Source organism: Phoxinus phoxinus (genome assembly GCF_949152265.1).
Source record: "Phoxinus phoxinus genome assembly, chromosome: 22".
Taxonomy (NCBI): domain Eukaryota; kingdom Metazoa; phylum Chordata; class Actinopteri; order Cypriniformes; family Leuciscidae; genus Phoxinus; species Phoxinus phoxinus.
The window spans coordinates 25,384,661-25,403,473 of NC_136897.1; the positions used below are offsets into that span (position 1 = coordinate 25,384,661).

The 18,813-nt window shown below is 37.3% G+C and overlaps 1 protein-coding gene across 8 annotated transcripts in view; it reads left to right on the forward strand.

Annotated features, from left to right (window-relative positions):
* LOC306990797 (uncharacterized protein) overlaps positions 1 to 11,683 on the forward strand; it is a 35,265-nt gene extending 23,582 nt beyond the window's left edge. For all 8 annotated transcript variants that reach the window (XM_079598062.1, XM_079598061.1, XM_079598066.1 and 5 more), the window contains 2 exons: positions 9,459 to 9,513; positions 10,740 to 11,683. In XM_079598062.1, coding sequence (XP_079454188.1) covers positions 9,459 to 9,513; positions 10,740 to 10,828 — 144 coding nt within the window. In that variant the 3' untranslated portion in view covers positions 10,829 to 11,683. The remainder of the gene's footprint in view (positions 1 to 9,458; positions 9,514 to 10,739) is intronic.
* Positions 11,684 to 18,813: the final 7,130 nt, after the last annotated feature.

Here is an 18,813-nt window from a genome sequence, read left to right on the forward strand (position 1 = left end):
TTTCTCATAATTTTTCCCTCGTCGACTGACCCTAACGTTTCCACATCCATGTCGCAAGGGATTGTGTGCTATTTTATCCCTAAAAGCATGAAAGACCTGCCAGTAATGCACAATCTGGACAACTTTGTTATTATATAGCTTTATATAGGGTATTATAGGCTTTCTTGGTTGGAACTGTACAGGACGGTAAATCTGGGCACCGCTGTGTTGTTTCCCGAAAGAGTCTAGTTTGAATCCTGTAGACCATTTAGATCCAGATTCTCCAGTGCAAAACTAAGGTGAAGCGTTGTCTTCTGATGCCGGATTAATATACTTGCTTAAATTTTCGCCTCTACCTTTGACCACATAGTTAGACACAGTAATGATAATTGGGCATGTTTGATTTTGTACTCGCATTTTGAATGTGTTATCATGTCTTTGACTTGTCAGACCATGCAGAGGACATGTCTGTTTTTGCCGGAGGACGTCCATGTGTTGATCTGGGATCAAAAACACTAATGCCCCTCAAAGGTCACGGGGTCACAATACCGCCTGTCCCCACCCAATTATTTGTCTATTACACTGTTTGCAAAGCGGTTTTCATCAGCACAGCTTTCTGCCCTAGATGCAGCCTGCGGTCTGGCGTGAACGAAACCCACTGCAACACTTGCTCTCTGTTGCTATCACTCTCTAAATCTCTCTATCGCTCTCTGTCTGCCTGAGAATGATAGAGATGTTTGGTGTTTGACGTAATACTATTTGACATCTTACTTCTCTGACAGATGAGCGGACATTAGTGGAGTATCATTGCAGTCTCCACCAGTAGAGGTCACTGTAGACGCTGATGAATGTGATGGGGGAACACATTAAAATGCATTTTCCGGGCACTCTTGCTCAAGATTTGCCTTCATTATAACAGCATCTGTGTTGTTGCTAAACAGAATCATAAATATTTCATTTTAAGAGTCTGTTTCTCATTGGTTCATTTGCAGAGACAAATATGAGTAAGCATATTGGTTGGCTGACGTCCTGAACATGCCTGACACCTCAACCTCTGACTCAACCAATGGCATGAGTTTGGGGTGGGTCTACCTTTTAATCAAAGACTTTAGATATTCAAAGATAGTGCACTTGTATTACTATGAAAAATTGTAGGCAGTGTAAAATATACGTTTTTGAATACTTAAAAAAAATTGTATGCAGTATACAGTATGCACTAAAGGAAAGCATTGATGTGTGGGATAATGTACATCCAGCCGGTTGTCATCGCAGAATAAACCCGACAGAGTGATCAGGTCTTGCATCACCCTGAAGGGGTTTATTCTGCAATAACAATCGGCTGGATGTACATTATGATGCTTATTTCAGGCTACTTGTCACATAAGTAAATAATTAGAAATGAAATATTGATCTGAGTCACAAAGCTTTCGCGCAAAAGGCAGTAGCTAGCAAGCGGCAAGTTCAAACTAGACCGACTTTTAAGGGATACGGTACAGTCATACCACTTATTATACAGCATTTCTCCACATAAATAATTATGGGGATAAGAGATATTGATTTGATATGAAACGGTTTTAAAATCGTACCTGTTTGTTATCTTATAATCCATTACAGTGTACAGAACAATCATCGCAAAATGTCAGTATACATTTGTATGAAATAAGAGACAGCGATTCTGCGATACCGGATGACACAATTAAATAACTGTGCACAAAATATTTATTTGAGTTTTTATATTTTTTTAGCTCACCAACAACCGCGTTCCTGCCACACGTAAAGCACCGACTTCAGTTACCCGGATGAGCCTGTGTTATCAGTTTTTACCGGTTGTTATCGGGGGATAAAATACCACTGGATGGCGCGATTGACCAATCAGAATCAAGTATTCCACAGAGCCGTGTAATAAGCATTTAATAACCGACATGTTTGGGAAGCCAAGCACTCAGTTTGATGCCTCTAGGAGCAAAGAACTGATACAACTGTCATGATAGACACAGACTGAGTGTTTATTACATGATATGCAGTAGGATGTGAAAATAGCACATTTATGTAAATGTTTTTGGGCCTTTGCATTCATTCAAAAAGGAGCAAAAGAACTGGAATGTGTTGGCATATCTGTAGGCAATTATAGGTTTGACTGAAGGTTATATTGTAGGACTCTTTATAAAACAGGGTGTATTTTCTCTTTGAGATGATTTCCTGTTCAAATATACCGTTTCAGCCTGAACTATGCTGCCTGGCCACCCACACAGTTCGCTTGCTGACATTTAGCAAAAAATTCAACATTCCTCTTCTCTTGGTATGTAAAAAGTTTGCAATAACTTAACTAGATCATATTTCTATGAATTATTTATGCGATGAGATAAACACTTTAGTGACTCTCGATATACTGTTTTTGGTGATAATGAAATCAACAGAGACACTGAGAAGACACCTACTTTCCTCAGTCGGTTTAGCCTGCACACTTGATGCCTTACAATTATGGGGCCCTTCAGAACCATTTGACCCATCCATCCATCTAAAAATGTTGCCTACTGTGTCGGTGAACATTTCAGTTACAAGTATTTGACATCTTTATTTTGCCCAGCCTTTAAAGGAACACGCTGACTTTTGTGACTTTAGCTTATTCACCGTATCCCCCAGAGTTAGATAAGTCCATACATACCCTTTTTATCTCTGTGCGTGCCGTATCTCTGTCTGACCCACCCACCGCTAGGCTAGCTTAGCACAAAGACTGGAGGTAAACGGCTCCAGCTAGCATACTGCTCCCAATAAGTGACAAAATAACGCCAACATTTTCCTATTTACATGTTGTGATTTGTATAGTCACAGCGTGTACAAATACTGGGAACTATATTCTCAGAAGGCGAAGCACTGCTACTTGGACGGAGTAATTAGCGCAACACTTCTCAGGCGCTGCGAGCAAATCACTCCGCAGAAGTAGCAGTTCTTCGCCTTCTGAGAATATAGTTCCCAGTATGTATTCGGTTAGAAGATGACTGTGTCTCATGTGACCTTGTTATTTGTACACACTGTGACTATACAAATCACAACATGTAAATAGGAAAATGTTGGCGTTATTTAGTCACTTATTGGGAGCAGTATGCTAGCTGGAGCTGTTTACCTCCAGTCTTGGTGCTAAGCTAGGCTAGCGGTGGGTGCGTCAGACAGAGTTACGGCACGCACAGAGATGAAAAGGGTATGTATGGACTTATCTAACTCTGGGGGATACGGTGAATAAGCTAAAGTCACAAAAAGTCAGCGTGTTTCTTTCAGAAACAATCAATGTCTTTATGGATAAATCTTTCGTCACATATGATATTGCAAGTTTTTGCATTATTCAGCTTGCAGTTTAACTTTAAAAGCAATGTATTCTTGACAGTGTTCTACTCCAAATATCTTTCAGATGAACACATCTCTCTCCACAACAGAGTCTGTCTCCTCTGTAAGTTTTTGTCTGTCCTTCAAAGAAGCAGAACGTGTGTGTTTTTCGTGCAGCGTTTCGACCTTGAAATTTTCCTCGCTTGTAGAGTATGGATCGCAGACAAGAGCTCTCCGTCAGATCGGCAGACAGAGGTGTAGCCTCTTACTGTCTGTATCGATCCGTCTTTGTGCGCTGCCGTGGATCTATAACACGTTTCAATCACAGCTGGGCCACGATCTTCACACGCAGCAGGCTGAGGGCCGACACACACAACACACCAGCTGAGAGGTTCAGAGAGCGCGCTGCAGGAAAAAATAAAGCATTGATTGTTGCTTTTCTTAAGTGCTGCACAAAATAAAGATGTCAAACACTCGTAATTTAAATGAAATAGTTTTTTTGTTTCTTCACTGAAATAACAGACTATTAAATTGTTACTTTTCAAATGCATCTACTTCTTATTTCAACTTCGGACTGTTTTAAATTCTCCTTGGCTCAGATAGATAGATAGATAGATAGATAGATAGATAGATAGATAGATAGATAGATAGATAGATAGATAGATAGATAGATAGATAGATAGATAGATAGATAGATAGATAGATAGATAGATAGATTGATTGAACGACATATATATTGAACGACAGATAGATAGATAGATAGATAGATAGATAGATAGATAGATAGATAGATAGATAGATAGATAGATAGATAGATAGATAGATTGAATGACAGATAGATAGATAGATAGATTGAACGACAGATAGATAGATAGATTGAACAACAGATAGATAGATAGATTGAACGACAGATAGATAGATAGATAGATAGATAGATAGATAGATTGATTGAACGACATATATATTGAACGACAGATAGATAGATAGATAGATAGATAGATAGATAGATAGATAGATAGATAGATAGATAGATAGATAGATAGATAGATAGATAGATAGATAGATTGAATGACAGATAGATAGATAGATAGATTGAACGACAGATAGATAGATAGATTGAACAACAGATAGATAGATAGATTGAACGACAGATAGATAGATAGATAGATAGATAGATAGATAGATAGATAGATAGATAGATAGATAGATAGATAGATAGATAGATAGATTGATTGATTGATTGATTGAACAACAGATATAGATTGAACGACAGATATAGATTGAACGACAGATAGATAGATAGATTGAACGACAGTTAGATAGATTGAACGACAGATAGATAGATTGAACGACAGATAGATAGATAGATAGATAGAGAGATAACAATAACAACAGATAGATAGATAGATAGATAGAATGACAGATAGTTAAATAGATTGAACGACAGATAAAGATAGAACAACAGATAGATAGATTTAACAACAACATAAATAGATAGATGATAGAACGAGACAGCTAAATTGAACAACAGATAGATAGATAGATAGATAGATAGATAAATAGATAGATAGATTGAACGACAGATAGATAGATATATAGATACAGATGGATGGATGGATAGATAGAGATAGATAGATTGATTGATTGAACGACAGAGATAGATAGATTGAACGACAGATAGATAGATAGATTGAATGACAGATAGATAGATTGAACGACTGATAGATAGATTGAACGACAGATAGATAGATAGATAGATAGATAGATAGATAGATAGATAGATTGAACGACAGATAGATAGATAGATTGAACGACAGATAGATAGATTGAACGACAGATAGATAGATAGATAGATTGATTGATTGAACGACAGATAGATAGATTGAACGACAGATATATAGATTGAACGACAGATAGATAGATAGATTGAACGACAGATAGATAGATAGATTGAACGACAGATAGATTGAACGACAGATAGATAGATAGAACGACAGATAGATAGATTGAACGACAGATAGATTGAACGACAGATAGATAGAACGACAGATAGATAGATTGAACGACAGATAGATAGATAGAACGACAGATAGATAGATTGAACGACAGATAGATAGATTGAACGACAGATAGATAGATTGAACGACAGATAGATAGATAGATTGAACGACAGATAGATAGATAGATTGAACGACAGATAGATAGATAGATAGATAGATAGATAGATAGATAGATAGATAGATTGAACGACAGATAGATAGATAGAACGACAGATAGATAGATTGAACGACAGATAGATAGATTGAACGACAGATAGATAAATAGATTGAACGACAGATAGATAGATTGAACGACAGATAAAGATAGAACAACATATAGATAGATTTAACAACAACATAAATAGATAGATGATAGAACGAGACAGCTAAATTGAACAACAGATAGATAGATAGATAGATAGATAGATAGATAGATAGATAGATAGATAGATAGATAGATAGATAGATAGATAGATAGATAGATAGATAGATAGATAGATAGAATAAACATTACGGCTGTCACACTGAGCTACAGGTAAATAAACATTTTCAGCAAGAAAACAGAAATACAAGAATTCAGTCAGGGATTTTCAAAAAAGGCTGCGAAACCTTCAAGTATTCAAGGTGTCAAGACTCTTCAAACTGTGCGGGTTGGTTACACAGACAATTAAACTGTCATTACGTCTGGCGAAAGATAAAACGGCACCGTTGAGTTTGTAGAGGCAGAGCGTTTATTCTTGGCTACTTGAGAGTATAGCAAGCAACAAATTGAAATTAACCATGTGTAATGTGCTGACAAGATGCATTTTAATGTGCCATTAAGGGCGCCGCCATTTCCTGTATATATTAATTCTGGGATTAATTAGATTGTCAAGTGCTTGTTTGGGGAACAAAAAAAACGTGGGGATCGGCACGATACGTCACACTTTCCCCAATAAAGGTGGCACCTTTACAGGTCTTGTAATTTCCTCGTTGTTGTTTCCCACTTGAGTGCCAACGAATCCACCAATAAGCAGCGTGACACTTCAATCTTCAGCTTAACAGGCAGGAGATGAGCCGAATATTGGATACAGAGGGGTGATTAGAGGTCATGTGATGTCACTGTCAGCAAGCCAATGACCTCTGTCACAGCGTCTGCCATTTAAATGTCAAAATGTGCATCCGTGTCGGATGGCCATCATCTTTCTCTTGCCCACATTTGCATTTCAGAGAGTCTCTGTTCGCTGTCAAAAAAAAGGCAGCCCATCAAACCTCATGCGCCAACGTACTGGGCATCTCTTCAAACGTCCCCCGCACATGTGCGCCCCAGCCAGATGCTAATTCACAGCAATTAAAACAGATATCGCAGGCGTTTACTCCATCTGAAACTGATGAGCAGGATGCTAAATTTACAATGAAATGAGTGAGATGTTTGTCACGTCACAGCGTGAGTGATGTTTGTCCTCTCTGACAGCCCTCAGGAACGTTTCCGAGCTTGAAATCAAGTCGCATCTTTGATGCATTACAGTTGAAAAATAGTTCATGTGGCTTGTGCTGTATGGAAAACAGATTCAAGATAATGTGCATTTTAATGTTAATTGGATGAATTTGTCAAGAACATGCAGGTCTATATATATATATATACACTATATATACTGTATATACACACATTTTGTCATGACAGTATTTTCATGGCAATTAAGACGCATTTAATCCCCCAAATTCTCTTTGTAATGTGAAACAATATGCTATTTAATGTAAGTAGTTATTCATAATGGACGTTTTTTTGTTGTACTACCGTTAATTTATTCCCTATATTTGAGTGAAAATTCAGTTTTAATTAAAATTATAATTTGTATTAAAATGTATAAAATAATTTTGATTACATATGTATATTTTGTTATTACATTTTTATTATTTATAAAAAAAAAAATTAAATTACACAATTGTCACTTATTGAGAATGAGAATATGAGAAAAAAAATTCTAGTAAAAGTCTGAATGCATTACGGTAATGATAAATTTGGGGTGAAATGTGTTTATTTGTAATAAAAATTTAAAAAGTAAATCCTCCAGCTATTTTTTTTCAGTATAGGCAATTTATGTAAAAACGATACAAAAAAACATCTCCAAAATATCTTTGTTTAAAGGGAAACAAGCAGTTTATCCTCAATAACAAATGAAGTGCATTAAGATGAGGTCACATCCATTCATTCTTAGATGTGACATGCATGTATACTTACAATTTTAAGCAGAATTGGAGTTTACCTTGAGCAAACCAATAGTGGCACGGCATCAATCAACTCCGGCATCCTCTGCTGGGTTGAAACCACGCTCGACGGCCACTTGCTGCTGCCTCTTTAATAGTTCTTTTTACAGACTAATACTAAGCAACAAAACAGCATCATGCTTCCTCATATTTGTGAAGACAGCAAGACTTATTTCCTCCTGAATCTATTAAATCTGGCTGTGATTTCTCCGTGCACTTCATTAAAAGAGCTTTGAGGAGCACAGCTTGAGAGTGATGTATCGCTCAGCTCCCAAATTGAAGTCCCATACATCATTTTCATTGCAGTAGTTTTCCTTCATCTCACTCCTCTTGAGCGCGCCTACTAGATAATAAACTTTCTCGAAGAGAGTTATAATTCTCGAAGACAAATATCTTTGGGTTTTTGGAGAAGTTCCCGTTTGTTCAAATGTCCACCAAGCTCTAATGAAGAGAAGAGCTTTCTGCAACTGTCTAAAGTTGACTAACTCGGCCCATTCCAGTCACGTAGCGCGTGCCGGGCCCTCTGGCTTCCCCTCTATGCACATCACTAACGGGATTTCATATGCGTCCACTCCAATTGGCCGGATAGAGATGCTCTATTGCCTTCCCGAACCCCTGAGGCGAGCCAACTTTAGGCTATATTTTAATCAGTGCTCAGCCCGTCCTGTTTACTCCCCTATCAGGAGAGCATCTATAAATACATAGAATGAATAATTGTAGCCCTTGGTGATTTTCCAAGGGCTTCCTACAAGACGAAAACAAAGCAGGGCGATATTAAAGTGGGAATATACAGTATCCATGGCTGTCTAGTGCAGGAAGCAGTCGTCTTTACTCTATAAATGCCCTGTCTGTGTCTCTCCAACACTCTTGGATCGCACGTCGCTCTTTGAAACGATGTGGCAATTACATTGTCTCCCTTTGCCCGAGGACCCCAAATTAAAACGAATGAGCCATCAAAGTTCTCCGCAAAACCGTGGGACAGCGCAAGAGATGCATGGTGCTGTAGGTGTAGGCTTTGTTTGGAGAGTCTAAATGACGCTGTTGTTGTTGTTATTGATGCAATCTTGTCTTCAAGCTCCCACAGCGGAGAACAAAAAGGAAAAAATAAAAAAACTAGCAGCAGATCTTCCGACCGCGTAGAGCTGTTATCCGACAAACTATATACCACAATAACCACTTTGAAATCAATAGTGCTGGATCTCTTTTTCTTTTATCTGAAATGGCACCGAGCAAGTTTACTTTGCTTTTGGATTGCATGTCGAAGTAATAAATGTATGAAAATTATATAATGGGTGTACTGATAGCCGAACAATGACAAGCGATGTACAATTTGGTCAACATTATACTACAACATGCAACGTTTTTCATATAAGTGGACAGGAATTGTGATGTTTTTTTAAATGGCTTTTGTTTCTTCTTTCTCAAAATCAGTGTGAAAATGCATTCACAACTGATTTGACGTAGTATTTTGATGTATTGTAATGAAAAAGGGGACTTGAGAAGAAAAAATTTACTTGATTTTATCCATTGGGAATGTGGAGACTGAAGTTTTCCCTTTAGAGCATCTTGATGTATCCGAAAGGTAATGCTTTTAGAATCTAATCACAATTATTACATTTAACCAGCATTAAATTACGCAGTTAACTATTACTTAACACTATTTCTGTCGCTCAAACAGTATAGAGCCTGGTCTAGGAACACCGATTTCATGTGTGCATGAATTTATAATTTATAATGTAATGTAAAACACTGTGGATAAAAGTGTTTGCCAAATGCATAATTGTATATGTATACCTGCAACTAGACTAAAATAATGCCTAGCTATTTTGATATGTAGGTTAAAATGTATTTTTTTCTTCCTGCATGGTCTAGGTGACATCGGGTGAAAAGGAAAGTAGTTTCACAAAGCGGAGCAAGTATTTACCAGGTCTGTATATAAATACACAATATACATTCAGTTTCATTTAATGTAATTTCTTGCATTTTTAAGAAAGCATGTCAAGTTTTGTGAAAAACATGAAGAAACATGGCAGGAAATGTCCTTATTTTAGGATTGTTTTAGGGTTCAGAGGGCGTGATTATTTGCATTATGGTTTATTTATATTTTTAGAATCTAGGTTGAACTCAGCTCAGTAAAATTTGACGAAAGATTACAAATACATTTTTTTTTTAGAACAACATGCACTGATGAATTGTGCAAAATAAGGCTAGGTACGTGTTCAGAAAGTAAATGTTGACTTTAATGGCCATCCTTAAAGACACACCGTCCGCACAACTTAATCAACCTTCCGGGAAACTTCTCCAAACTGGTGTTTTTGTTGCTTAAAGCAATTAGTGAGTTTGACAAAGCCAGCTGAGCCGTTGATTACAGATATTTATAACAATGACAGAAACCTGGAGAGGAGACGGCATTCTCCTCTGCCACCACAGAGAGGTCAGGACCGCTTTCTTACTCAAACTAATGAAGAAATTTAAGATTCACATGAAACATGGTGATGCTGGAATCATGAACAAAAGCTAGAGGTCTAAAGAAACATCTATGAAGTTTTCCCTTTTAGACCATGCGCCGACCATTTTTCCCATCGTTAAACTTTGGATACGCCCTGATTACACTTACCGTACGCTTAGATCGTTAAAATAGGGCCCATCATGTGACTCATCACCACTGTAATTGGTGGTTGTCAGTGTATTAAATTGGTATAAAACAGATATTAGTACTTCAATTGGTCGGTTAATTAACATATCAGATAATGAATTTTTTTTTACTGTAAATTTAAGTTAAGTCTGTAAAACCTAAAATGTTGCTACCGTATTTTTTACAGTAAATTTCTTGCAACCACAGCTGCCGGTTTCTTACCGTATGTTTAACATTTTTTTTTTTTGGCAGTGAAGGCTTCACTGGGCTTATTGTTTTGGTTATAATAATAATAATACTGTATGAAGTAATACTGATGTAATGAGGTCACAGGGGTATGTTTATTTACAATGGGCTCAATCAATTAGAATCAAGGACCGGAACTATCCGTTTTATAAATATACATCATATAGATATTCCAGAGAGGACATTATACAAAGCCAGTCAACTTTTTTTCCGGATACATGTCTCATATTAAGAATTTCCTGTGGCCTTTTGGGCTTTCTCTCCGAACACAGGTGGAGCAAAGAGACCAATCCTCCAACAACGAGTGGGCCTGTCGGTCTGGGAACGGGTGTCCATGCCATACTTGAGCTTTCTCAGGTAGATCAAACAAAACAGCTCAACAATGAACAATCCTGAGAGAGAAAAAAACAAAGAAAGGTCACATTTGGAAAATATGTAATTCCAGTTTATACGAGCGCGATCAGCCTATACTCCCAACGCACAGCGGCGGCCGCTCTGCGAACGGTAAAAATGGTATTTCAAAAAAATCCAAAACAATAGACCCCTCTGACTTACCTGTGCATTCTTAGAGGATTAGCTTGCATGGTGAGACGCTAGGCCAGCCTAGGAGAGGAAGAGGGGGCCTTGATGGCTTTTAATCGATTCCCAGGCTGTCGGGACCACCGGCCTCACACAAGGGAGCTATTATGAACGTTACCTGCCTTCTAGTACCCAGAGGCTCAGTTCAAAGGGTCTTGAGATGGACTTTCAAGCCCGGTGGGGAAGTGTCACCCTACACCGCTGTGAACAGAGCGTGGGTTTTGATGATCCGAGGGGGAAATATCAATGGGACGCACAGCAGCTGTAAATGTGCACTCACCGCCCAAACGTCAACGCAGGGTGCTAGAGGTCAGAAGAGGATAAGACTGCTTGAAATGGGTTTTTAATAAGGCTATACAGATAGGGAGGTGATTTAAAACTGAAGAGGCTGAGATATATTTATAAAGCGCCGCACTGGTAACGGTTTACGCCTCGGGTTATATCATAAAAGCGTGACTCACAACCCACTTGTCAAATCGTGAATGCTATAAATTAAGTTTGAAATGTGGTTTCTTGAATTAAATGCTGCTTGTACCTTCAAAGCATTTCCTAAAACAACACCATTGAGGAGATGATTAAGGTGTTTCTCTCATTTCCCTACATCATCTTGTTTTCTGTTCTCCTAGCCATAATTCTTTGAGGGAAAGGAAGTGCTAAAGTGCACTAGAGTTTCTTTGAGGTTAGATTAATTGGTGAAGAACTCATACTAAAGATGTTTCCGGATGTTTTCAACCATGTGTGAAACCCTCATTATAATGTTTATGTCAAAACTCTAACAGGACTTTTCCTTGGTTTCTGTCTGCGGATGAATGAAAACATGATCAAAGTGTGACTCTCGCTAACCAAATCCCACCAGAGATGTCGGATACAAAGGAGGATTGAAGTAAAATTCTTAAAAAAAAAAAAAAAAAGCGCAAAGGAAACTGAGGTGCCAACATGCTAGGAGCAAAAAATCCCGCAAAACAAAAGATTTCATCAATAGTTCATGGGATTTTTTAAGGTTCGTCTTTTTATATCCTTTGCCTTATATTTACCTCTGTTGTCAAAGGATTGCTGTCCTCCTGCTACGATTCAAACAGCTCCAGATGAAGAGGATTCAAGATGGAAGCTTTAGTTGATGCTGTCATATCTGTGTAGCTCTGTGGGTTCAACACAAGGTTAGCAGGTTCTCAGTGGCATAGTTGCACCTGCCACAGAAAGAAGACGACGTTGATTTAACATTGTCCACAAAATAGTATCCCACAGGGTTCTGTCAGTGGACCGCTTTCGTTATCTTTTCTAACAGTTGGGCTTTGTTCATAAATTGAGTGATGTAATATTTTAAGATAGCTATGAAACCCAGAGATGGTCATGAACAGGTCATCTAGAAGCATTATAGCTATATCACCTCCTCCTTCAGGTGAGAAAATCATTTTTTCCCCTTCCTTTAATTGTTTGGTTCACACCTACAGTTCACAGTTTTCACATCAGCTTTACTCGTTAAACAATGTATCCGAAGCCTGGTGACCTCTAAAATGGAGTAGAATAATTTTTTCTTGGCAATACTATCAAACAGACATAAAAAATTAATCTTAAATCCTAAAACATTTTCTGGCCACGGTTAGTTCACACAAAATTAATTATGGGGTACAAAATGAGATGTTATGCAGAATGTCTGTGCTGCTCTTTTCCATAAAATTAATTTAAACTTTCTTCTGTGGATTTAGACAAATGTCTGTTTTCTTTTGTTTTTGGTCCACACGATGGAAGTCAATGGGAAGTGGATTGGTTCCCAACATTCTTCAAAATCTTTGTGTTTTACAGAAGGACATGAGGGTGAGTAAATGATGACAACATTTTAATTTCTAAATTAATTATCCCTTTAAAATGAAGTGCAACCCATTTTACTTGTAAACAACTGCATTTATGAGCAAATATAATCAACGAGAATAAAAACGTGGAGTTTGGAAAGTAGGCCAGACCAGAATTCAGCCAAGTTATTGGAAAGGAAAATTTGAGAAGTAAAGGCGAAGCATTTTTGATTTCTTATTATAAAGACGATCACAATAAGACTTATTAAACAAGAACACGCATTTAAAAAGATAGATTTCATGTTGATTAAGTTGTTAGTCAATGCAAATGAGATCTGAGACCTAGGAAGCCAGAACATTTTCAGTGAACGATTTTCATAAATAAATTTCATCTGTTCCTCACATAAAGCTATTGTAAGGCTCCAGAAGACTTGGTATTTAATGAACGCGTTTGCATGAACTACGTTTATGTTCCCGCTTTGTCATTTCTGGTGAGTTAGGTGAGTAAATTACAACATAATTTTCATTTTTGGAGTGAACCATTCCTTTAACCTTTCCAGAAGAGTTTTATAACTTTAACAAAGCATTAATTCCCATTAAACTCTGACAGGCGCTGTTGGGAAGCTGATTGTGAGCTCGGCAAAGTAGAAAAAGTGGGCGCCGCAGCCTCGGCCCTGACATCTGCCCAGCTCCTGCACACTTCTCGTCCCGCTGTGTCCTTCTGTTCAACACACCTCTGTCCTTCAAGTCTACAGCAGCGAGATAAGATGACCACCGCCTGCAAATACAACTGCAGGTGAATCCCTCCTTGTGCTCTTGAGAAGTCTATTTCTGATTTAATAGTAGATAGAAATTGTTTAACGTCCTTCTCAAATGATTTGAAGCTGATGAATAAATGAGATACAGGAAGGCCATTGCGACGAGTCTGCAGAGACTCAAACAAAGCTGGAATTAGTGTCAGCCTAACGTTCTGTACCCGGCGCTGAAGAATACGAGCATCGCTGCCTCATTATCTCCAATAAGCGTCAATTAGCTGCTCTGTAATGATACCGCTACCACACATGCCAACAAGGCCAATTTAAATAGGGCTATTAAAAGCAAAATTATCTGTGTTTATGATAATGAGATGTGGATTGGGTACAATTCAACGCTCTGCAATAGAGTTTATTTGTGAGTTTTAAAGTTCTGAATGTAAATAATCAGAGCCATGCTAGTCAGAGCCCAAGGCTACTGCTAAAATTCACAAGAAGTGGGGCATTTTTTATTGGTTGACCACCAGACCCAATAACATTCCTGATGATGGAACTGCTATGTTTTGTAAAGGATTAGTTCAGCCAAAAATAAAAATTGTCATGATTTTCATAGTTTTCTTTCTGAAGAAGAAAAAAAGATGTTTATAAATATCTCCGGTGTTGGTTCTATTAGTTCTGTACAACAAAAGCATTTAGGAGCTGTCAGTGTGTGTGTGCGTGTGTGTGTGTGTGTGTGTGTGTATGTGTGTCTGTGTGTGTGTGCAGTTGTGACCAAAAGTTTACACACCCCTTGCAGAATCCGTAAAATGTTAATAATTTTTATAAAATAAGAGACATCATTAAAATGTATTGTCTATAAAAAAAGGTATTTCACATAACTAGATGTTTATGTTTATATATAATATAGTAAATATGCTATATACACAACAAAATAATAACAGAATTTATAAAAATGACCCTGTTCAAAAGTTTACATACCCCTGATTTGTCATACTACGTGTTTTTACCTGGATGATTTACGACTTGTTTTAATGTTTTGTGATAGTTGTTCATGAGTCACTGTTCTTTAGAAAAATCCTCCAGGTCCTGCACATTATTTGGTTTTCAAACATCTTCTTGCATATTTGACCCATTTTCAGCAGTGACTGTATGATTTTGAGATCCATCTTTTCACAATTGAAGGACTCAATACACAATAATCAACTTTAACAAAAGCTGCAAACATTCACTGATGCTCCAGCAGGAAACATGATGCATAAGAGGAGGGGGTGATAACTTTTTGATTTTGATGTTTAGGGTAAATTTGACTTATTTTGTCTTCTGGGAAACATAAGTAGCTTCTGAATGGCAGTACTAAATGAAAAAGAAAAAGATCTTTAAACAAAATAAGATATCTTGTTCAAAAGTTTACACCCCGGCTCTTAATGCATTGTGATTCCTTATGATGCTTTGTATCAGACATTAAAAACACAAGAGACATAAAAGGTGCTTGTGTAAATCACCTTCATTCATACAAACATACGTACATTTTGGCTAATATTTTCATGACAGCTGGGAGGATGAAAGACAGGCTTCTTATTTTCAACCGATTCTCTTAATTAAAGACCATCATAATCAGACTCACAAGCTTCAAACAGTCTGAGCTGCTATTATAGGACTGCCTTATTTTTTCTGTAGTGCTAATGTTGTATTACACTCCTCACACAGTTTTAGGGCGAGTGAATCGTCTACTGTTAGCAAACACACATGCTATATGCCTGCTATGAGTGGCTCAAACCCCTCAGAGATTCAAACATGAACAATGATATATGATTACAAGCTTTTTTCAACCTTTTTAGGATCCTTTAATGTTAAGAAAGATGCCCATGTTATCTGTGCAACTGAGAGTTAATTTTCAAATTCTCCATGTGTGTTGTGTCATATTAATAAATGTACATATATTTACATACTTTGCAAAGCTATTAAAATGATTAATGTACAGACTATTGTACATTTTAATGTGGGAGGGACAATGAAACATTTAGCTGGACTTTAGCTTTGGTTCAAGTTTACTTATTTTATTTTTGTTTAATGCATATTTAATTTTTTTCATAAAAATTAGTTTGAGATCAAACAATAATTGGCAGACCCCCTGCAGTACTGCTGCGGACCCCCTGTCGAAGACCCCTAAGGTAGAATTTTTATGTTCTAGTTTATTAGCTGACTAAAACAGAGTTGTGTGTCAAAAATATACTTCTGATTTTTGCCTGCAGATCATGAAACAGATGAAAAAAAATCCCATTAAAGGAGAAAATTCGAGGCATATCTAGAGCCCGGAGCCTTGGTGGAGGACTTTTTTGACTTGGACCAGTAAGTAACCACCTAGCAACCACACAGAACACCCTAGCAACTGCATAGCAATGTATAAAAAAAAAAAGCGCCTTAGCAACTACATGGTAACACCCTGGCAACCACCCACCACACCCTATTATTGTGCCAAGCAATCAGAAAACATTAAAATCCGCTTTGAATCCAAAATTGATACTAAAAAGAATCAAACAAACCATTTCATTTGCTGTTTTTGTTTGTTAAATTCTATGCAATGATCCCTGTCATTTGACAAAATGTTGTGGCTTTGCATTCGTGCGCATATAGGTCTGCCAGGAAGAAAAATCATTACTAAAATCATTGAATCATTACTCACTGGCCTTGAAATTTAGTTTTTCCAGCTATTTTGACAGTAACTCCAGAACAGTGGAATGATTAGCTGTCACAATGTGTTCGGTAATGACATTCGTTGCGGTGCACCCTACATACTAATAATGCCAATAGTGTCATTGTGTTTAACGTGCCGTCCTGCATCCAATTTCCCACCAAACAAAATCCTGTCATTGAGGATAAGTCCAATCTTCAAACCAATCAGCTATTAGTATATCCCTCCAGGTCCATTTGCATATTTATTGCCCAATCAAAGCAGCTCCTGTCATATCTCAAACATATGTTTGCCTGGCTGCGGTCAAACAAGTCCCCGACTATTTTATAGCTTTTTAAAGGATTATGAAGAGGTCACAAATGAACTTTTAGCAATGTAAATAATCACTTGCATCGCGGAAAGCTTCAGAGAAGTAAATATATTAGATTCTGAAGGCTTATCTGTTGTGGATGTGCATGCATGCTAAATGGCTCTCGGGCAGTGAGGATGAACTGTATCCTTCCTGATAACAAGCTTAAAAATGAATTAAGTCATTTGCATTTATTGCAGTAAGTACCACTGCAACATATTTCAGTGGTTGCACTTGCATATTGACTCATCCATACATTAGCAAGTGTCACTAAATGCAATAATGCAAGAGAAGAATATGCAGTGTCTTGTGTTTGCTAATAAGTGCATGGCTTTTTTCTGATATGGCATGTCTGTTTAAAGCTGCAGTCCGTAACTTTTTTGAGTTAAAAATGATCCAAAATAATTTTTTGACCAAGTACATAACCAGCCAGTGTTCAAAACTTGTCTTAGCTCGATTTAAAACGGTAAGATTGTAATAATGTTTTTAATTCCAGTGGTACTGGTAGATGTCCGCGGGAAATTCGAGCATGTCTTTGCGTCATTAAGCCACATAAAGAAGGAGTCTCGGCTAGTTGGCTATATTGCGTGTGAGCATGCTGGAGTTGGAGATTTATAGCCTTTTCTCACAGCACTTGATATAATTAAACTTCCAGAAAGGTTCAAACGACAATCACCGGTGACATTTGTAAAATGCAAAAGACTTCGGACTTCGGAGTGGCGACAGAAAAAAAAGAGACTGCAACCGGCCCATGCAAAAACAAGGATAAATATCGGAAGGGCATTAAGTCACGCAATGCTGATGTTGTTAACATTAACAATTTGATAACAAAGTATAATTTGCTCGGTTTGACGTGATATGATAAGCGATCGTTAGATTTAATCAGCGCAATTTACTGCAATGCTTTTTCCCCTTAGTTGATCAGAACAAAAGTGGACTTACTTGTTCAGATGACATTTTCCGCTGAAAATTTTTATGTTGGTCATACTTCCAAAAAGTATAATCTGTGATTCTGAATGTCATCATCATCATCATGAATTTTATTTATAATGCACTATACATTTGACATCAAATCTCAAAGTGCTACAAGAATAAAAAATAAATAAAAACAAAATAAAACAAAACAAATACGCAAACACTTAAAAATAATAAAAAATACGCTTTTCTAAAAAGAAAGGTTTTCAGTTCTTTTTTAAAAACATCCGCAGTCTTAGGAGCTCACGCCGGCGCGGTGACCGACTGCCGCACATTCTCCTCAAAACATTGGATTCATCCGCGCTGTAGCGTGCCGAGGCACAACCAACGTAAAGTTGATAATTCTGCGAATAACTGCAGTTACAGATTTCGAACAGAGATGGCGACAAAGAGAAAAAAGCTACGGATTGCAACTTTAACTCAATGGACACAGCGGGTGAGAGATTCTGAGGAGCCTGATAAGTCATTTATGATGCCAGCTACATTCATCTCAAGGGTACGGGTACTAGTAGACTGACGTGCGAGACTCCTGTGTTGCATGTCACTTAGATTTTGTGCTGAAAGGAAGGTGGCTCACTCAAAAAGTTGTTTCCTTCCCTCTGAGTGCACTAGTGTAGAAACCGTGCGTGTCCCTGCTGCCGAATGCTGCCTTAAATGTCATGAATGCAGAAATGGCATTTAAAGGAAATGTGCCAATATTATTGTGTGTGTGTGTGTGTGTGTGTGTGTGTGTGTGTGTGTTCGTAACTTTCATAACTTTAAAAGTATATCACACTTTCCACAGAAATATTAAGCAACACAACTGTTTTCAACATGGATAATAATCAAAAATGTTTCTTGAGCAGCAAATCATCACATTAGAATGATTTCTGAAGGATCATGTGACACTGAAGAGTAATGATGCTGAGAATTCAGCTTTGATCACAGGAATAAACTACATTTTTAAATATATTCAAATAGAATTCAATTATTTTAAATTGTACTGTTTTTTTTTACTATATTTTTGATCATATAAATTTGGCCTTGGTGAGCATAAGATAAAAAAATGTACCAACCCAAACTTTTGAACTGTTGTATGAACATGTGCCACAAAGTTTGACAATCAGAAAGTTTCAAAACTTTTTGTCTTTATTTTGAACAATATATTTATTGCTTCATTTTCAAACAAACTTTTTTGTGAAATGTTTTGATTGAAGCTTGTGTCTTTTG